Raw genomic sequence first — 22,088 nt, 5'->3', positions numbered from 1 at the left:
AAGTCAGAAGTTGTGCAGAGCTCTCTAAAAAATGTAATCCTTGAAATTTTTTTATTGAATTAGATTAAATATCACCAAAAAAATCTGCTCAAGGTAAGCTGGTCTTGAGAAGGAAGGAAAGCTATAGTTCTTTGCTGAAGCTTTGGTTTACTATTTTACCCAAGGACTTCACTGAAAAGTTCTATTGCAGGTAACATCCACAAACATGTTACTAATAGCCCTTCCATGAATCTATTAATTTTTATTTTTGTTTTCCTCCAAGAACTGTGTATGTTTTTCTCACTCATAAAATAGGCTAACTGTGAGACTAGAAAACAATTCTAGTATCAATGCTTTTATGATGGTATAGATTCACCGTTAAAACCTCAATATAACCAGAATCCTTCTGTTGGATGCTACATTCACCCTAGGACACATGCATCACCTTAACCACCTTCAAGTTTTATAGGAATCTAACTCCCCTGTTTTACTATTTTTAAAACTAAGACTATAAGATGACTCACTTGCTTTGCTCTGACTCACAGCCTTCAACTCCAAATAAGAGTTATTGAAACCTTTTCAAAATTGTTTTCAGTCCAAAGGAAATTTTATTTTGGTGTGCATCCAGCAAGCTTCAAGCTAGTAGAGATAAATATATACAGCAATATACATCACGTGCACCAAAGAAATTAATATGTAATTTTAACACATAATTCATGAAATAGAAAGCTACAAAGAGTGACAATCACAATCCCAAAAGCCTTATTTGATCAGACCTCAACAAAGGGCAGCAAGCTCTGCCTCCAAGTGATTGGAAAACAAGCTTAAAGCACTCAAAATAAATTGGAATGGATCTCATTCAAAAGCACTGCTCAGTGTATGCTTAAGAGACAGTGAAGGCTCTCTTAACTAGAATCTCACATCCTTATTTCAGGGAGACTTAAGGAATGGTTCAAACATCAGTGCAAAATAAGTACAATTTAACAAGGAAGTTCTCACCTCCAGGTAAAGGTTTGTTTTTATCAACATTGTTGTTATCATAGCGAAACTCATATCCAAAATGTTTTACTCTTCTATGCTTTAAAGTCTTCTGGGCTGTAAAAACAGACAAGTTTCAAGTAAGATTAGACTGTGTAAAACAGTACAGGCAATTTGGTATGCTTCCCTATTCCATTTAACCTGTTAAGCCTAAACATTCTTTAATTAGCATTTAAAACAATATATGTGACTCTTGTCCTTCATGGAACACACTACTGCCTTAGTATCTCTTGTATTTCATCAAGCATCACATTCACTGCTGTTTCAAGTCAAATGGATGGTATTTTTGTATATGCAAGAAATAGGGAATACCAATTTTCTTGAGCCATGATTAATGCATCCTTTTTTCTTGCTCTGATCTCTGAAATTACACTTGACAAATATTCTACAGATACATCAAGATCCTTCATATTCATCAGTCACCAAGTTACATGTTAGCTACGGTCAACCTAACCCTTTGCATTGCTCCAAGGAACAAAATTTACACAGAACTTTGAAGTGAATTCCAAGTATTCATTTATTAAGGGATTTAACTCCACAGAACTCAAGTGAAGCAAGAAAGCATCCAGAATGTTTGTCTCACTGAATTATTTTTTTTATTTAAATGAAGACACAGCTCCTCAGATGAACACCAAACTACAAGAGTAACCCCCACAGAACAGTCTTGTGCTTGGCACAAGACACATAAAAAAGACTTTAATTGTTTCTGGATGCAGGTATGTTACTCAAGTACATCTATTCTAGAAAATCAATTCAGATCCCTTGCACTCAGGAGTTTATCACTCGCAGTGTAAGACCCAGTTACTAAAATACTAAGAATAAAAATACAATCATTTCAGACAATGTTTACCAAGAAGTAGGCTTCTTGTAAATTGAAACTGTAGGAAAAAACAGCACAAAAGTATAGGTCTGGATTTCTACAGTTGTGCCCACCATTTTGAGTATCTTCATCTCCTGTCCAGTCAATACTTTCCAACATTTTCCTTTCTTCCTCTGGAGAAATAATCTTTTCAATTACCATTAAGCCTGGTGGTGAGCTTGTAGGAACAGCATTTTGCAAGGAAACTAGGGCGTATAAAAAAAAGAGAATACTGTCACTGTTTAGAAAAAAATAAAACCAGATGTTCCCTATAGGGATATTTACTTTGTATGAGAATACATTACAGCTGTAGAAATATTTACCTTAATGATACAATGTAGCCCTCATTGTGGGCTTATCCGGAGACTGAGTGATCCCTTTTTGTCATAATAAAACAGGGTCATGCAAACCATTCTCTAAAATTTTACTGCATAAGACCAAGACACCATGCTACTCAAACACAAAACCACTTGTGGTTTTCTTGTCAAAATAATGGCAAACAGAATTTCCCAATGAGATCAAGGTTTTACCTGAATTTCATTTTAATTTTGTAGAACTTTGGTGATGTACTGTATCAGTAGGTTGCTTCTCTAGACAGAGAGTACTCTTTAATCAAATAGTTACAAATATGGAGTAGCACAATGCAATCCTTAGGTGAGCACAAAACATTGATGATGTAGGGACTTTCAGTTTGGTAACCTAACAACTTAAAAAAGCTATTTTCTGGCAGAACGTACAGACCAACACCAGGAACCCTTTTCCCTAGACACTATAAAAGTCCATAGAAAGAGCAACAATTCTTCTAGTAAATAGCCTGTAATCAGCTAAAAAAAAATCTTGGGGAGAAGGGGAAAAAAGGCATAAATTTTATTGTGCGCTTTTTTCTTCTTGGAGTTGAGCTAGAGATTGCAAGACTAAGACCACTCAAGAACTCCAATGAACTGTCCAGAGATCTCCATACTCCTTAAACACAAAACCTTCACATGCAGTCTTGAATGGTCAGGAAATTACTTTAATCTTTTTTGTTCTTCGGTCTCCAAGTAAAAGAGTTCAAATTGTAGTATTCTGTCATAAAAGACAAGGAGGAAAGACTATTTTATGTCCTGAATCTTGGATTCTAGCTTTCATTCTCTGTGTCTACTTATGAAAACTAGTGTGTTTTTAGCTGTATTTACAACTCAGGAAGTAAATGCAAAGGAAGCAGTATGCAGGAAGCTAGATATACAGGAGAGCAGAAAAACTGTACCTTTTTCCACAAAATTAATATACAAAACAATGTTTTGACCACAGTCTTCCAATGTTATTTCTTTTCCATTAAGGGCATCAAAGGCTTTCTTGGCTTCTTCTATTGTCCCGTATTTCACAAATGAATATGGTTTATTCGGTGGCATTAAGAGTGTTTCCACGGTTCCATAGTCTTCTGCTATCCTGAGCAGTTGGTGTCTACTCATCCCATTACCAAGACCAGCATTGGCAATAACCAGGCTCTAGTTGAAAAGGAATTTTTAAAAAAATGAAGAATTAGTGATTACTGTTTGTTCATTTAAAACTAATACTCTACCAGGAGAGCAGCACTGTACAGAAAAATTAGGTCCATGAGCACGCTTCTATGTATTCCACAGGAGATATTTACATTTCCATGAGATTGGTACGTGGCTCAGGCAACCTTTGCTTGCCCAGCACATATTCTGGGAGAAAGGCTTGCAGACTCTACCAGAAACACCTCCTCAGTTAATGTATGCTTTGAATCAGAAAGTAAGCATCAAGTGTACCGCAGGCAAACAGTGACACTGGCACACCTAACTTTGGAGGTTTCTAAAGCATAACTTTTCCAGAGACCTGTTACCACTAGCAAAAACAAATAGAAAATGTGTTAAGGACTGATTGCTTTTTCTAAGACAAGTTTTCTCATGTTTTCCAAGAAGTCTCTCCGGGCACAGAGACTGATATTCCCAGTCCCATCTTAAGTCCTCCATACATCAGGTTCACCATAAATAAGCAGCAACCTCTAGAAACATAGTAGCTAGTTCTGCTCCAGCACTTTTATCTGAAAATTCTCCTTCTTGTTTTTATAAACAAAAGGGATTTATGTCTTATCCTTAGTTAACACAGACTACTTAATGCACAATGTCTAATAGCTTAATTCTACACTTTCATAGTGATTTATGCCCAAAATTATCAAGGAGCATGCAGCTCATGAGGACTGTTGGTGGCTTGCTAAATATTAGAAGAAACAACAAAACAGAACTTTTCAAAGCACTATTATTCAAGAAATATCTTTAGAAAATACATAGGCCTTTTAAAAATAAATTAACAAGTTCTTTTGACATCTGAATACCTGTATGCCACAATTGAATATTCAGTCTAATCATAGTGCTTGAAAGAAGTTTAAGTCCCTTTTCAATGGTAAATGTGACTCCAAACAGCCAGCAATAATTTGCTCAGATTGACTTCATGTAATACCTTTCCAGAAACATTTCAGACAATCTTTTCCTTGAAAGTCTATGTTCTATGACCTTTACTGAAGGCAGCAGGGAAAGTGTTCAATTGTTTCAAATGACAGCCTTTCCCTTCTCTAAAAAAACAGAAAATGAGGTTTAACACTGGAGGATTATTAAAAAAAATAAAAATTTGTACAGTGAGTGCTGCTATGATTATGCCTATTGCCATGGCTCTGTTAACATCTGTTCTATGCACTACACTGGGCTGTCCATTACTGACTAAATTTTTTAAAGTTTACTTCATTATTAATTATTGTTGTTTTCTAGAATGCTATTAATGGAGAGGCCCACGTGTGTGAAGGACACGCAGAGGCTCAAACCAGTGCTTTGCCTTCATCTACAAAAACCACGACTGTGCAACTGCTGGGCACGTGCAGCAACTGATCATGTTCTCCTGACTGAGCAATTGGGAGATGATCAGAGCTTTGCACAAAGCCTGAAAGCATTTTCCATATTCTTGACACAAGTTTACCACTAGTACTATGATTTTGTTTCATATAACAGTTATTCAAATTTTCTGTCAGCAATAAGCACCTTGCTGAATCCCAAAACTACTGTTTGGATAGACTAGATGGATTTCGTACCTTGGACAGTTTCAAGGGGAAGAAGTCCCAAATTACAGACCCATTTCCAAGCAACACTGGAAAAACACAGTCTTTGTTCAAAAAAGTTTACAATATATACAAGATCCCTGAATCTTTTTAACATCTCTCCATGTGGTGTGAAATCCAAGTCAAGAAACCAAACTCAGTTACAAAAATGCATAAAGGATGAATGAGAAGGATTTGTAGGATTAGGATGAACAAGGATAGAGTAAATGATACTGCTCTACAGTGTTTCAAGTCATTAGTATTTCTCCACAAATAACAGAAGGAAATTAGAAACTCTCTCTCTAACTTCTTCCCTCTCTGTTCACAAGTTCCTGTCACTTTTTGCTACAGCACTATCTGAGGTCACTCTCTGATCTGCTCTAACTCTACTGTAGGAGAAAACTACAAATCAAAAAGCTGAGAAGTTTTTCTGTTAGGTTAGGGAATAAAGTGGCTCATGGCAAAGTTCACTGAGCATCACAAGAAAGCAGAACTCCCTCTTTCTTGTTCCCTTTTTTGCAAGAGAAGAGAAAACTGTCCCCATTTCAACAGCTTCAAGTCACTCAACCAGTTCAAATCCCACAGAACCATAGCCTTAATTTAACTAGGTGAAGAAAACAAAGTGGAAAGGATTTCCAAGATAGATATGTGTTTAATGGGGAGTTTAGACGGGACAAATTACACTTGATAGAGAAGTACAGAGGAAAGAAAGAGACAAAAATTAAAAGCCTGAGAAAAAAATACATCACAGAGAAGAAAAGTTTATCTACTTCAATAATATTTCCCATTCTTTCTCCTCCTCCTCAACCCAAGAACCTACTGTTTCAGGTTAAAAAAAACCTTATCCAAAAGGTAAGCAAGGACTCTCCATAGACACTGAACTCCTGAAGTACAGTTCTGCTTTGAAATCAAAGACACACAGAAAATCTCCAATCTCAGGAAGTTCATTTTGGAGAACTGCATTTTAAACAAGCCATATGTGAGAATAAAACACAAATAAGCAGCATTTTTACACTACCATCAAAATCACAACTGCCAGTCACCTGTGTAGCGTGCGAGATGCACTCAATGCCCTCATGTTTCATCAATGTATGTTGAGCTCTGACCTGCTTCCTCAATACCTTCTTCTTCATTTTATGGACTTTCAAATGATCTCTGCTGGTTTTACCTTCCATGCTGGTGATCTGGAAAGCAGAAGTAACAACACATTGTAAGTGCCCTGCTTCAAAAATTAAGTACTTCCATCTGCTCTAGAGAAATGGCCTCCCTGTCTCCAATGTCGCCTCTAGGGCAGTAACAGGAATTTAGATAATTCCAGATTTTATAAATTATTTAAGGCTGACAAAACCCAGTCTGCAAAATATGCTCTTCCTCAGTCAATATCAGTTTCCCCATCTCTGAAGTTGTTATTAATGTCTTGTTTATTAAGAGGATCTCTCCCAAAATAAAGCTTTATAAAGACTGTCACGACACTTGATTTCATTTTCCCATTTTTCTCTTTCTCTTCTCTCCTTTATTCATAGTATCACTAGACCCATTTGTGTTTTTTAACCTGTCTGCTCCTCCTGTTTTCACATAGTAGTTTCAGCTAATTTCCTTCTCTCTACAGTTTCTCCAGAGCACAACATATGAAAGAGATGTGTGGAACTGTCATGAGCTTTGTATTGTCACAGCTTCTAAGCTATTCTCATGTCTCATCACCAAATGCTTGAGTTGGAGATGAACTGTTCATTTGGCTCCTTTTTCCTAATTGTGACCAAGTGTGACATTTGGCCAAATTAGCTTTTTTTCAGAGCAGAAAAATCTCCTCAATACTTAGATGTCCACGAACAAGCAAGCAGGATGCTCTACACTTCATTTAGCATATCTCCTCAGGCCAAATCTAATGCAAATCACATTCCTGTCATGAGAAGGAACGGAAAACTGTGTACATAGATATCTTAGCTATTGAGTTTCACAGCATTTACCAACTAGTGAGTTATTTAAGGGTCACTGGCCTTCTCCAGATTGTGTTGTATTTTTTGCCACTTTTCATCCATCACTATACTGAGATCATGCAGTACTTTTCTACATCTCTCTGAGCCTACATTCTTTCCCTTTCTCCCTTCTCACTTCCTTCAAATCCAAGGAAGGACTCCAGACCTCACATAAGATTGCAGCAAAGCTCACAGACAAACTTGCCTATACAAAACAAAAAAAAAAAACCCAAAACCAAACAAACAAAACCAAACCAAACAAACAAACAAACAAACAAAAAACCCCACAAAAACCAAAGCACAGTGGGACACACAAAAAAGTCCTCCAAAAATCAAACCAACCCAACAAAAAAAAAATCAAACCAAAACAACAAACCACCCACAAAAAAAATACCCCAAACATAAGACATATAGAAGCCAAGGTACCTGAGAGGGGAAAAATAAAAGTCTCATGAAAAGAAGCCCAAAACCAAAAAGTTTACACCAGATACATTCCTCTATGAGGATCTAATGGGTTACCCATACCAGGATTCATCTGATTTGCAGAGTTGTTCAGCAAGCCTACCATGACCAAGCTGCCCAACTAAGGGATTTCATGGAATCATTTAGGCTGGAAACAACCTGTAAGATTGAGTCCAACTGTTAATCCAGGAATGTCAAGTTCACCACTAAACCATATACCTAAGCACCGCCATCTACACAGTTTGGTCCAAAAGGCTTGGCCTTCCCAATTTTATTTGCCATACACAGGTAAACAGAGCTTTATAGACTGTCCATGTGCAGGTTCTTCTGGGGAGGGGGTCAGGCAGTCTCAAACTACTTAACAGGAAAGCACAGGAGAGACATATATTTGACTTGGAACCAGGCAAATCTGGTTCAGATAGAAAAGCATGGGGAAGGCTATGCATGTCACCCATACCAGCCAGACCACCATCATGCAGCTCCTGCAGAACAGATCCAGCCAGAACAAAAGGATTTCAAACTAAAAGGCTCAGGCCTCTCCCATAACATATACAAGCTCTACATACTGCAAGAGTTCATCTTATCTCTGGGGGAAACAGTTCTGAGTTTATTGAGTGAGGCCTTTACTCAGGTCTTCAAAAGCCCATATTCTCCAGGCAAACATAAAGAAGTCACTGCCACAATATTTAACAAATTAGCACAGAAACTGATGCCAGAACACTACTTTCCATCCTTTCATAACCTCTGAACTAAACAACAGAACAAGGGATAGACGAGGTGTGATTCAGCTGCCTAAACAGCACGTAAAAGCAGCTGAGATGCCCTGCTCCGAAATGCCTGGCCTTTCACCTGCTTTTTAAGAAGCTGAAGCCCTTCAGACATGCTGTGTCATGCTTGCTAGTATCATCCAAATGCCTTCAGCTCCTGAAGGCATCTCAAAAGTACAACCTGCATGGCTGAGACAGCAGAAGCTTCCCTTGGTCTCTGTCTGAACTGGGTCTAAATTCTCTGCCTCGCTTGTTGCACCATTACCTAAGGCTCAGTTCTGAGGCACAGAAACCAATAGTCTGCATTGACTTCTTGCTAAAGGAATCACGATCCACTGTATGGAAGTGGGAAAATTCATTTGGCAGGACCTCACACCCCTTTTACAGAGGCCAACATATATGGCCAGACTTCGCGAACGCAGATTTGGGAAGGGCTCTCCCCACGTGGGTGTGCCCTTCCAGCCTGCGCAGTGGATTTTTTAGGTGAGGCACAGCGTGCGCAGAACTGTCCCCACCCTTTAAGTCCTGAGGTCCATCTGCCACGGCCGAGCGAGCTTGGACAGTGACAGTGAAGTCCTCGGGACTGTCACAGCACCCAGTACTAACCGGGGCTGACCCTGCTGAGCATCCGAGATGTGACGGGATGGGATGGCAGGGAGGCATTGAACTGCCAGGGGATGGTCCCCACTGAGACTTGAACTCAGGTCCTTGGGATTCAGAGTCCAGAGTGCTCTTCTTTACACTACAGGACCGCCCAAAGGCCAACATGACCGTAGAAGGAAAAGGGATGATCTACTGCTGCATGCATTACTATTATCACCTCCTTTCACAAGTATTCTTATAAAGTAATTCCTGAAAATACACTGAAGAAAGTTTCCTCTTGCAATGCGAGCTCAGGTTAGAACAGGTCACACAACTGGCCTGAAATCACTACAAAGGTTTAATGCAGCAGGGGAACCTTATTTGCCTTAGAAGCCGCTTCCGAAAAGCCGAGCGCTGGTGGCTGGGTGGAGCTGAGCGGCGGCTGTCGGCAGAGGGAGCGCCACGACCAGCGATAACTTTGGCTCGTCATTCCTGTTTGGGCTTGGTTTTGTGCCGCAGACACGTCGGCATCAACGTCATACGGACGCTGCATACAATAGACATGAGAATTCGTGGGGAAAAAAACCCTGAAATTCAGGAACCCCGAGGGGGAGACTGGAGAGCTCCAGCACTGGGCAATGCGCCTGAAGGCGCAGGAGCATCCCCGCGGCTCATCCTGGCGCTCCCCTGGCAGGGACACCAGAACAGCCCTCCCAGCGACACCCCGCGGGCTTCGCGCACTCCTTACGAACAGCGATAACCGGAACAACCACAGGAACATGCCACAAAATCACAGAATGGTCAGGGTCTGGAATGGACACTAAAGATCCATCTAATCCCAACCCTGCCACGGGCAGGGGCACCTCCCACTAGACCAGGTTGCTCAAAGCCCTATCCAACCGGGCTTTGAACACTTCCCGGGATGGGGCATGCACAGCTTCTCTGGGCAACCTGTACCCACAAGAGCTGTGTCCGTGCGGGTCTGCCCGGAGCAAACACGGGGTGCGGCTGTAAAAGCTGTAAGGCAGATGCGGGGGCTGCCTTGGCCTTGTCACCCTGATGCCACCTCGTCCTGACGGGGTCAGCGACACAGAGCCTGGGCCGGCAACACGGAGCCGGAGCGGGGCCGGGCCGCCGCGGGCTCGGCTCCCAGCACAGGCTGAGGCGGGGAGCAGAGCGGAGCGGCGGGGAGCGGGGCCGCGGCAGAGGCCTCCCCGCTACACCTCGTCCCCAGGCGGGGCCCAGCGAGGGCCCGGGCGCCGCGGCCCCCGCGCGGCGCGGTACCTGCCTGGACGCGGCCATGTCGGGGCGGGCAGCCCGGCCCGCACCGCCCCCACGGCACTGCCCGCCCCGGCCGGGCGGGGCCGCACCGCCGGTGGGGGGGTGGGGCCCTGCAGGGTGTTTAATTAGAGCGAATGTCTGTCTGTCTTATTTCAGGTCAAGGAGGCTGAGCTTTTAGGTTATAAAAGGGCAAGTGCCAGTTCCTGCACTCGGGACACAACGACCCCAGGAAGCGCTACAGGCTGTGGGAGGAGCGTCTGGAAAGTGCCCGGAGGAAAAGGACCTGGAGGTGTTGGTCGGCAGCAGCTGAACATGAGCCAGCAGTGAGCCCCGGTAGCCAAGAAGGCCAGTGGCATCCTGGCCTGTACCAGCAATAGTGTGCCCAACAGGACCAGGGCATTGATTGTTGCCTTGCACTCAGTACTGGTGAGACTGCACCTCGAATCCTGTGCTCAGGTTTGGGTTACTTACTGCAAGGAGGACATTGAGGGGCTGGAGTTTGCTCAGAGAAGGGCAAGGGAGCTGGGGAAGGGTCTGGAGCACAAGTGTTAGGAGGACTGACTGAGGGAGCTGGGGGTGTTTAGCTTGAAGAAAAGGAAGCTCAGGGAGAACCTCTACAACTGCCTGAAAAGAGATTGTAGCCATGTTGGTCTCTTCTCCCACATAACAAGCAAGAGGACATAGTCTTAAGCTGCACATGGGGAGGTTTATGATGGACATTAGAAAGAATTTCTTCACAGAGTAAATGATTAGATGTTGGAATGGACTGACCAGGGAGGTGATAGAGTCACCATCCCTGAAGGTGTTAAAGAAAGACTGGATGGGGCACTTAGTGCCATGGTCCATTTGACTTGGTGGTGTTAGGTCAAAGGTTGGACTCGATGATCTCAGAGTTCTTTTCCAATCGAATTGATTCTCTGACAGCAGCCAGTGCTCTACACTGATTTCCTGATGACCAGGGTGGGGTTCTCCTAGGGCATGTGGCCACTGCTTGGGGGATTGACATCCATGCCCAGGGGTCTAGGGGTCACAGTGCTGAAGGGAGCAGCTGGTGTAGCAAGGGGAAGGCAGTGAGTGGCCCCCTGTGACTGCCTGCCATGGACACACACTTACTATCACTGTGCCACCTCCCGTTCCTGGTCACTCTGTTCTGGCCAGCTTTGCTTACCAGCAGGACCTCCCCATGACACCTTTTCTCCAGGTAGACCCAAGTCCTTGTCATCCTCCTCTCCATCAACAGAATCTCCCTCTGAGTCTGCACAGAACAAGTGTGATGCTTTAACCCCGTGTGCAGTGGTGCGTGGTCCCTCACCCCACATCTGCCTCCACTCCTTCACTGACAGCAAGTTGGGGCAGACCCTTCTCCAGCACAGGGGATCCAAAGCCAGACGGTGGGAGGCACATCCCCACTGCAGGTTGAAGACAGCTTCCCCCAGGCCAGGGTGGATCAGACAGCTTCTCCCAGGCCAAGGTGCTCCCTTGAAAAGACCATCACCTAGACAAACAACCTTTGGCACACTGCCACACTGGAAAGAGGAAGACAAAACCATGCCCATCCAGACAAGGCCACGTGAAGACAAGCTTCTGGTTATACATAAATATTTAACTCCACCACTCCAGCTCACTAGCAACCCCAGGAAGACTGCAGACTAAACTTACATTATTGAGTGACCTGCCTCGCTGAAAGGAAGCATCTCCACAGCTCACTGACTCTCAGTGTGAGAAAGTGGTCCCTTAAATCAGAGATTGAGTGTGTAAGCTTTCCCTTCATTGTTCTTCATCATAGGCTAACCAAGCTTCATACTGTGCCCCTAAATACTGTGCTCCTTCTTCATCCAAAATACTGACATTCAGGATTACCTACTTTTTCTGTCTTCACCTGGCAAATATTCTGCTTCTCAGTGTAGCTTAGAACTGAAAGCTTACCTTTTTTTTCTCTCTCCATTTAAGTATCAAGCAGATTTTTGGTTTTCCCCCTCGGTCTCCTATGGGTATGACACCTTTCTTGTCATCAATTATGCCTGGGATCCCCAGGTGGGTGGTATGTAAGGTGACTGATGAGCCTGTAAACCTGTAGACAAAAGCCAGCTCCTCAGGTTTGTCCCAGGTCCATACTCGAGGAATCTACCAATGGCTGTGCTTACCCAGAAAAAAAATCAAACAAACCAACCAAAACCCTTTCTCTTCCCTTGGAGCATACACCATGTCCTGCGCTGTAGGAATTGATTTACAATATCTGGAATGGAGAAAGACCTGTCAGAAATGGATTTGTGAAGAAAATGAAGCCACCTCTAATGATGTTTTTTAATGTTGTTTAAATGTACAAAATGATTGTTTAAATGTCTTTTTGCAAAGTCACTGTTTCTCCTTCCCAGAATACCTTGAGATACTTGCTATCTCAGGGGTCTGGAGGGAAGTTGCGACATGCATGTTACCTGACCCCTTTGCCATTGAATGTAAATCCCCTGCTTCCCATTGGCCCAAAGCCAAACCCCCTCTTGTTTCCTATTGGTGGGGTTTGGATCTCTCTCTCTCTCCTCCCTTTGCAGTTCTGTCTGTGTGTCCTTCTCGGGCTCTCAAGGGACCACGTGGTCAGGGGCAGCAGGGGAGCACATTTTCTCCTAGGTAATGGAATAGGCCCCAGAACCAGGAGAACCACCATACCCATTGCAGATTGCATCCCCACAACAGACAGGCCCGCGAGAACACTGCACTAGTGACACAGCTATTCCGTGTGCAGGAGGTACACGTGCACTAAGGATGTGAGGCTGACAGGACACATCCACCAGACTGTGAAGGTAGTATTTGGGCAGAAGAGGGGTTCAACCTTCCACCACAGTCTGGCATTACATCACTCTTTGTTCTTGACCCACACAGTGGGTAACAAGGTTTTGTGATAGCACCAATCTTCTGCTTGAGTTTTCTTATATGTAAAGGGTGAATAATAACTGCCTACCTCGTTAGAGTATAGCATAGAGCTTGTTAACCCGTGTGAACACTAAGCATTAACATCATCTAGTTTTCTTGTGAGCAAAAATGAATGGGAAAGAACAACCAGGCTGCATCAACATCTGCTGTCTCTATTAAAATATTCTCTGAGGCTCTCAGCCCTGGAAACCACCCAACCCTGAAAGCTACTGAAAGGATAATCCTAATGAAATCAGTTGGTAATTCATTACCAATTTGTTCTGACAAGTGGAAAATACCTGCTCAAAGTTTGTTTCTCTTAAGTGTCCACATTCCAGATTGTGTGGGCTCTCCATTCTTCTACTTGCATGTCCATGTGTGTTCTCGGGGGGAGAACAAACTCATTGTGGGACTGGGGTTTTTTTTTAAGTATCTCTGTATGATTAGCATTGGTGTAGAACTTGTTATGTATATTGCAGTAACATTTCTTCTGTAAATGTGTCAAAATTTTGCTTCTATTAACAACATTCTCCCATAGGAAAATTCCACCATTTAAAGAGAAAACAGTTAAAGGCTGTTTTGGTCAAACTTATTTTGGTCAAACCAGAACTGTTATTCCCTTCATAATTTAGGCCCTGAAGCACTGTGCAGTCTCCTCTCATGTTAGATAACATGAGTACAGACTCCTCCTACAGATGCCACAGTGCTTATTGACCACAAGTAAAAGTACTTCTCCATGTTATTAACAACATTATCACTGACTAACCCACAAAATAGTTCACAGAGTGGGGATTCAAATACATCTTTGATGTTAAAATAATCTCTAATTTAAAGTGCGTTGTCAGAAATCTCAATTTTAAAAAAATCCAATTTTTATAATTATGCTATTTTTGTTTTAAATTTCATCAAATGTTCTAGTCTGATACTAAGTTTTAATGGTTTTCTTTAGGAAAAGAAGTTTATGTCAGAAAATCTTGGCTCTGGCTATATTTTTTTTAATTGATAATGAGAAAACATCTTTTAATGCAGAATATCATGCTCCCATTTAGGTGAAAAATAAAATGCTGCTCACTTTTCTCAGGAGCAAATTAAAGCATTTGCTATGCTGTTATCTATTTTATCTTTGCCACATTCCCAGGGCGAGTCAAGGCATTTGTCAGACCCTGGGAATCAACTTCATGTGATAACAAGTAAACACGTCTGTGTTTTCCTTCAACAAATGAGAGGTTACTGGTCCGTATGCGGAAAAACAATCTTGCAGTCCAATCCATGGTTTAGCCTAATGTGATCACACTGGATTTCCATCACTTCCAAAACCAATTAAAGGAAAATCACAAGAAGATAGTAGGATTTGCTGTATCAAATCTCTCGATGTAAGAAACTGCAGTTTAAGAATCATGACAAGATATATTTCAGGATTGCAGTTTGTTATAGAAATAAGAAGAAATCTCTTAGCACAAAATCCAGCTCTAAATCACCCGTGACTTGTACTGTAAAGGAGTACTATAGTAAATGATGAGACACAGGGTGATTTGCTTTAGGATAGCATTCATGTAAGAGTTAAACACGTTGACAAGTATGTGTTGACCTCATTTCAAAATGTGCTACTGCTGCTGCTTGCAATAGTAAAACTTTCCATAACAAACCTCTGCAATGCCAAAGGCTTATATTTTGCAAGAAGATAGCAAGGCTGGCTCTGTGCTGAATGTCATTTTGATTCTGTATTTGTGCTGTTCAATGCTAGATTTCCCTTTCTAAAAGGGAAAAAACAGTCAAAAAAGCAACTTTAAGAAATTTCTTAGCAACTGCATAAGACTGAAAAGAGATATGAGAAATCTAGGTCCTGGTAAAAGCAGTTGGATTTTTGAATAGTAGTGAACAAAAGCCTTGTATTCTCAGGAGACTTAAAATGTTAAGTAATATCAGTGTGCTTTCTGATTTCTAAGCTTTAGGCTACAATCTGTTCATACCTCCAAGCTTTCTTCCACAAACATAAGAGTGGAGTACTCTTCTTTTTTCCCTTTCCTTTAGAAAAGTCTTCAATTTTCCTGAAGCCTCAAGACGCAGCATACTGGAATTTAAAGAAATACATTAAATAGCATAAATTGCATTATAAAATTGTAATATTTGGCAACACTGTGTTTGTGGCACAAATGCATTATTATTGGCAGGTTTACTGCCACCATTGGAAGGTATGATCCTCTTGTAGAACAAGTTTCTTTAGAGTGACAACACAACTTCTTCTGAGTAGGGAGATTCCAGTTCTGTAGTGGGACAGCTACAGATCCTGTCATCTAAAGAACCCAACCAGTCAGTGAATGTCTGTTAGACAGAGGTTAGGTAAATTGAGCACTTCTGCTGTGCCATGAGATTGCATTAATGAAATGCAAGCCTGTCTACCAGAAGCAGGGAGGAACAGCTTTAACTTCTGTTGTCAGCCACGCTGCAAAGGTGTGTCTATGTTGCTGAGTGATCATTAACATTACAGTAGAACCAGGAGCATAATCTGTAGACTTCAACAGAAAATCTTTGATCCATTTCTGATGATTCCTCAGAAAATTCCTGTAAACTTTCAGGCATAAGACAAAAATTACTGTAATTATGATGTCCATGCTGCAAGTCTGAAGACATTTCATTTTAAGTACTGCCAGTGCAAAGCATCAGCTCTTTTGAAGTTCCTGCAACTTGTAGGCACAGATGTCAAAATCCAGATAATTTCTTAATTTGATGAAGGAGGAATTTAGGAGATTTAAATTACCTAGGCACAACTGCTGGAAGTCATATCCATGAAGTTCAGATAAAAGTTCCCAGTGAAGCTCCTGCCAGCTTTTTCTGCTCAAGTAAAGCCTCTCAGTGAATGGTCTTCAGCCTTCAAAGTCCCACAGACACCAATGCTAACAAAACTATACATTGCAGGAAATTGTTTTGTCCTCAGATTTAATAGTCTAATTTTTCTCTGGGCATAAACAATCTTGGAGACTTGGGGTTTCAAATATTTCTTTTCTTGAAGAACAGATGATAATTCTCTGCTGAACGGGAACTGTTACTTTCACTGCCCATGTGACTCTTTGCAGTTCAGGCAAGTCTAGGGAAGATCTTGTGCCAGTCTTGTGTCAGAAAAGTAATATGAAGTACTGAAAGAAACACTTCAAATCACTGAACACATGGTTTAGTTTAACCTTGAAAGCAAAGTTGTTAGAAAGATTCAAACAAAATATTTCTGTTTTGTCTGACACAAAGACTGAGTATTATCACCTCTTCAAAGTCTGAATGTACTTTACATTCTCTTACTGCTCTTTGTGCATGTTTTCCATAAAGAATTAGGAAATACAATTTTTTTAATTACTGTTTGAAATATATTATACTCTTCTGGCCCTACAGTCAAAATCTTACACTAACCTGGCCATAATCAGTTCTCTCACAGGCGATTGGGATTTGGTAGGCATTCAGGAAGCAATGTGACCTTACACAGGGGTTCTCCCTGATATCTACACGAGGCAGGCAGTCTGCTTTCGTTCATTTCCTTGGAAACCATCATTTCTCACAGTTATAACTTCAGGGCACAAATGTACCATGGACAACAATGGAATACCAGGCACTGATTCTGTCTAATTCATCAATCATTTTTAAGTCTGGACACAACCTGTGAAGTTAATTTTTAAAGAGCTAGTATTGTTTACATACAGAGAACTAAATATTACATTTCTATTGTAAGTGATATTCTTGGTGCTTTCAGTGAGACTGGAGAGAATAGTGAATGTATTCCCTAAACTAGAACTCTGTCCTTTTAGTTCCTTTCAGGCATCATCTCAGGAGGTTTTGTTAGCCGTTGCTCATGCAATTGGCTCACCTTCTTTGTTAAAAGAGTAGCTATGCAACCATAAGTTAAAATTTTCTACACAAAAACACGGTCAGATAATTGGGTCACCCCACTTGCTGCTCTTCTAATCTGGTTTTCCTTTACTTCTCTGGATCTATATTCACACTTGACATATCTGAAAAACAGAAGTTGTACGTTTTCCAACTAAATAGGAGGAGGAAAAAAAAAAAGAAAAAAATTGCATCCAAACAGTGATTTTTTTTTTACAAACACCACTTCTCTGTGATTCAATTTGACAATCTCTATGACATTTATATAAATATTTACCCAACTCTCCAAGGCTGTGAATCTTCATGAATCATTGTTTGTAAAACACTTTGTAATCCTTGAATGAAATGTAGCACATGAAATCAGAGTATGGATCTGATTAATGGCAGAGGATAAGTGAAAGGAATACAAGAAATATTATCACATCACTTTTTTTTTTACTTGTTCAAAAGTGTTTTAAAAAATTTCTCTTTTACAAATGCAATCTTTCTTCTTCACTCAGACATAATGTGGTTGGTACATGTCTTGGTGAAAATTAGAACACAGTTACAGCATATTTGAATTTGTTCACTTTTATTAAGATAAAAATGCAGGCATTGCTAGCATACAGCATTTGAAATTCATGTCTACATCACACTATTGTACTCTTTCTGTATAGAAATACCAATCAGAACAATTTAAATTAAAATATTACAACATTAAATGCTCTTAACTCATACACAGACAAAGTCCTTTCTGGCAAAAATCATTGGTTCAAGAGACGGGTAAACTAAATGAGCATACTGGCTGCTTCACTTAGCTGTCATCTCTCTAAAGGCTCTTTGAGTAAGCCTGACACACTTCATCTCTCATGTTTTCATCATCTACATGCTTCTGTTAGTGTCTCCCATGTTAAAATTTATGGCATCTTCAGTCAAAGGAATACAAGTGAAGTGAAGTGTGGGACTGTAAATGAACAAAATAACTAGGAGATTGGTTTAAAAAATGACCATGAAGCTCGTGCACACACTGCTGTAGTTGCTAAAATGTCAGTGCATGAGGGCCATATAATTCACCGTCACAGGACAATCTGTATTTGATGCTTGTCCTAAGCTAGGCACAAAGAATTATCAGCTGTTCAATACTTCAAAATAGAATCTAGATTTGAAATAGATGCTCAGACATAGCAATAAAATAGTTTTTAATGTGAGGAACCAGATTTCTTAAGCAACAGAATTACGGAAGTTAGAGATTGGAAATTTTGTCACCTCATCCTTCTCTTCACTGCAGCAGAAGGGTTCTTTACAATACTTTCGTAGTGTTCTGCAGCTCAGCTGCAGGAATGCATTTTGAGGGTGAGGATCTGTGGGGAAGTCCCCCTACATCTGCCAATTACACAGCACAGTCCTAGAAATGGAATTACTAGCTACTTGAATGTGCATAGAGACCAGAGAGAGGAATCTATTACTGAATTACATAATTCAGCATCATGCCCACTGCCTGAGCACTGCTTGGAATGGGGAAGAATTAACTACAAACCCCAGATCCCACACAGTAAATCCCAGTGCAGGTATATACAATTGTATAGAATAAAACCAAATGGCTCCTATATATGTTATGCACTATCAAATATAAAACAGAAATGCTAACTCATACTAACACATGAGAATCCTCTGATGAAAGGTTCCAAAAGGGTGATAATTCTTACCTATAAGAAAATCTACAGATGTTTAGTACTCTTTCTAGATTCTCATGGATCCCCAAGAAAGCCTGTTTCCAAATATTTTATATTTTTTATTTATTAGAAGTAAATTATAAAGTTCCAGGTAGATATAGAAAAGTTCTTGGCTATGCTGGCACAGAAGTAAGAACTCTATTGGGAACACCTGTCCAGCTGCATACATAGTACAGTCCAGCAGCTGGAATTCAATTTATAGACACTATATTTAGTATACCTCTCACATGATTTCTGCTCCCACTGGCAGCCTCCAAGATTCATCCCCTGCAATGATTTTTACTGAAGTTTTCTTCTTTTTTTTCAGCAAGTAAGTTACACCACAAATATGTAGAATCACAGAATGATTTTGGTTAGAAGGGACCTTAAAAGATTATTTAGTTCCAAGCCCCCTGCTGTGGGCCGGAACACTGTCACTAAACCAGGCTGCTCAGAGCCCCATCCAACCTGGCCTTGAACACTTCCAGGAATGGGGCATCCACATCTTCTCTGGACAACCTGTTTCACTGTCTCACCAGCCTCACAATGAAGAATTTCTTCTTAATATCAAATCTAAATTTTCCTATTTCAGTTTGATACTATTACCCCTCATGCTATCACTACATTCCCTGATAAAGAGGTCCTGCCATCTTTTCTGTAGACCCCTTTTAAGTACTGGGAGGCTGCTCTAAGGTATCCCTAGAGCCTTCTCTAAGCTAAGCGAACCCAACTCTCTCAGCTTGTCCTTATATGGGGTGTGATCCATGTGTGCAAAATGGTAACAAACTGTACTTGGACAAATGGTCTTCCATCTGCACCTTCACCTAAACATCCCACTCACCTGGACCACATAACACCTTCCAGAAGACATCTGGAATTTTGTTTGATGATGTCCTACACCTAAGGTAGTCTGAGCTTGATTCTTCTGTGAACAAGAGCTGTAGCTCAGATTCACTAATGACAGCACTTTTTTGTCACCAGTTTGTTGCTGACGTTGGAAAGGCTGCATTTCACCATATACTAGTGTCTGGTAATTTCTTATAGAGATCTAATACCAAGATCCCATACATAAAAACATAAATTTCCAAATGACAAGAGCTGAGATGCCTTTTCCTATGGACAGCAAATAACTTCAAACAGAAGCCTTACACTGGTAGGCAAGAGTACTAGGAGAAAGGTATAACCTTTCTAATGCAAAGATTTTCTCCACAAGCAAAAATGTTTGATCATCTCAGTCTAAGTAATAAAGAAAAACAGCAGCTGGTCTTGCAGTACTTAATGCACTAATGTTCCTTTGATATCACAAGTCTGACTATACTTAGCAGTATGCCTTCATTACAGCAGCTTTCATCTAAACACGCAGCACTGTCACCAGTTGCCCAATACACTATGGCCCCTTAAATCGCACTTGGGTTAATAGAGCCAGAAGATCAAACACTAAGAAATAAAAAAATAAATACTTTCTGTTGATTCACAGGTCTCTAGAAAAATGCTATGAGACTGAAGCAAAGGGTGTGTGGTCCCTGATAACCCCCAGCTAACAAAAATCCCCTCAAGAGAAGCAGGTGACGAAGATTGAAAGCAGCCTGAGAAGTTTTTCATTTATGATGAGAGCAGCCTGTCTCATGCTGAGTAAAAAACTAGAGAGACTGATAGTCTGGACTATGGATTTTGAAAACTGAGGTCAGACAGCTCTTTATGTAAAAAGGGGAGTTGTTCTTATTCCTTCTTTATTTTACTACAACTTTTAAGATTATTTCAGGAGTACTAGGATTGTTAGATAAAATACATTCATTCTCTTTTCTAACTAAAAGAATACAAGAGTAGCTAAAGTATTTCTGCCACCACAGTATTGTCACAAAATAAAAAATGTTACTTGTTCAAAAGAAAACAAAATAACACTATAAAAACATTAACTGAAACATAACTCGTCATGGAGCTTTAATAATGCTTGGGTGGCACGCTGTCTGAGAAAAGTGCTGGGTAGGGTTAAAAAACTGTAGGTTCTTGACAAGGACACAGCACATCTCCTCGTTATCAATTTTGTCTTTATCAGTAAATTTTGTAACAGCAAGAGCCTCTATCCAAAATAATGAGGGACTTGAACTTTTGTTTTTTCACCAATATCTGAGCAAGGTATGTTGCAATCTGGGGTTTTTTTGCTGCCTCTGTCACATTATTTCAATGCTAAATTAATCATGCAGGTGACCTTGCTGGTTTTTATTAAGCACAGCAGGCTGTATGAGGTATTGCTGGAAGTGTGACATTGCTCAGCTAGTGGGGTTCTACATCTATATTTTCTAATGTGGTTTTTACTGCCACTTCCAAGTACAAGCTATATTTCTGCTGTCATGCACAGTTTCACTCATTTGCCATGAATTAAAAATAATTAAGCTGTTGAAAGTACAACATAGTAAAATATTCTGTAACTGCTTCTAATCCAAAGAGAGGGAGCTTTTTATAAAATGCTGGTCTGCCTCAACTTTCCATGAGAACAACAATGCTGAATATAGGAGTCACAGTAACCTGGGTAGCTTCCATCCCAAGATACTGAGTGAATGGGTACATCAAAGTGAAATTTGGTAACAAGAGTCTCAAAAAAAATCCAGTCAAGTCTGAAATGGCAGTGCATAACTCCAGTTCACCTACATACCACTACGTGACTCCAGAAAATGGGCAGAAGGCCATCTGGAAACTCCAAACCTGTTGGTCTGATCCCTTAAATTTGCCATAACAGTAAGGAAGTAAGTCAATAAGCCTTTCCAGCTTGCGTTTTGAATTCCTCAATATTTGTGAACATGTAACCTGGAAAGGTAAGGCTACTTCTGTAAAAAGGATCTGGCTTTTAATGCTCATGATTCATCTTGCATAATTATGGTCTTACAAATTTCTGTTACTAAATTTATTTTGGGAAGTGTAACTGTACTCTGCCTCTGAAGCTCCTGAAAAGTTCCCCAGCACTGGATTTACTCTGTTCAGAGATCTAGGGACCCACAGTGGCTCCTCTGACTCAGTGCTAGAAAAGTTTCTGACAGGCACCGGGCCTGAGAGCAAGAATGTGTTGGGGATAGAAATCATTGTGAAACAGTAATTAAAAACACTGCTGTAATGCAGGAGACAGGAGAAAAAACTACTCTTCTAGTTGCATTGATGCATGGAATTAAGCTTGAAAGATTACTTCAACATGCAAAACATGATGCAAACAAGAGCTGAGGCAGTGAAGCTGTAGTCTGATACCGATCGTTTAGTTGTTCCTTTGGCCATCAGACCTTGTTTGTTCATGGACCACATGGCTGTAGTAGGCAGTTAAATGCCTCCCTGACATCCGATCCCTCCAGATCTCGGAAGCTAAGCAGGGTCAGCCCCGGATTTGTACTTGGATCAGAGACCTCCTGGGAAATGCCGGGTGCTGTAGGTTCTAGTCCTGAGGAACTTCACTGGCACTGTCCAAGCTCGCTCGGCCGTGGCAGATGGACCTCAGGACTTAAAGGGTGGGGCCAGTTCTGCGCACGCTGTGCCTCACCTAAAATCCACTGCGCAGGCTGGAAGGGCACACCCACGTGGGGACAGCCCTGCCCAAATCTT

At 41.1% G+C, this 22,088-nt stretch overlaps 1 protein-coding gene across 3 annotated transcripts in view; it reads right to left on the bottom strand.

The window, feature by feature from the left end:
* Window positions 1–14,980, bottom strand: part of ALKBH8 (alkB homolog 8, tRNA methyltransferase) — a 55,671-nt gene extending 40,691 nt beyond the window's left edge. The window contains exons 1-5 of one of the 3 annotated variants that reach the window (XM_071554897.1): window positions 14,913–14,980; window positions 6,011–6,151; window positions 3,123–3,363; window positions 1,951–2,082; window positions 979–1,074 (exon numbers count right to left, since the gene is read on the bottom strand). In XM_071554897.1, coding sequence (XP_071410998.1) covers window positions 979–1,074; window positions 1,951–2,082; window positions 3,123–3,363; window positions 6,011–6,151; window positions 14,913–14,936 — 634 coding nt within the window. In that variant the 5' untranslated portion in view covers window positions 14,937–14,980. Of the gene's footprint in view, window positions 1–978; window positions 1,075–1,950; window positions 2,083–3,122; window positions 3,364–6,010; window positions 6,152–10,038; window positions 10,076–14,912 lie in introns of those variants that run through there. The other 2 variants (XM_071554916.1, XM_071554907.1) reach the window with 2 other exon arrangements.
* Window positions 14,981–22,088: the final 7,108 nt, after the last annotated feature.

Source organism: Pithys albifrons, chromosome 1, assembly GCF_047495875.1.
Source record: "Pithys albifrons albifrons isolate INPA30051 chromosome 1, PitAlb_v1, whole genome shotgun sequence".
NCBI lineage: Eukaryota > Metazoa > Chordata > Aves > Passeriformes > Thamnophilidae > Pithys > Pithys albifrons.
The sequence above is the reverse complement of the archived record's forward strand: the minus strand, read 5'-3'. Positions and strand labels throughout refer to the sequence as shown.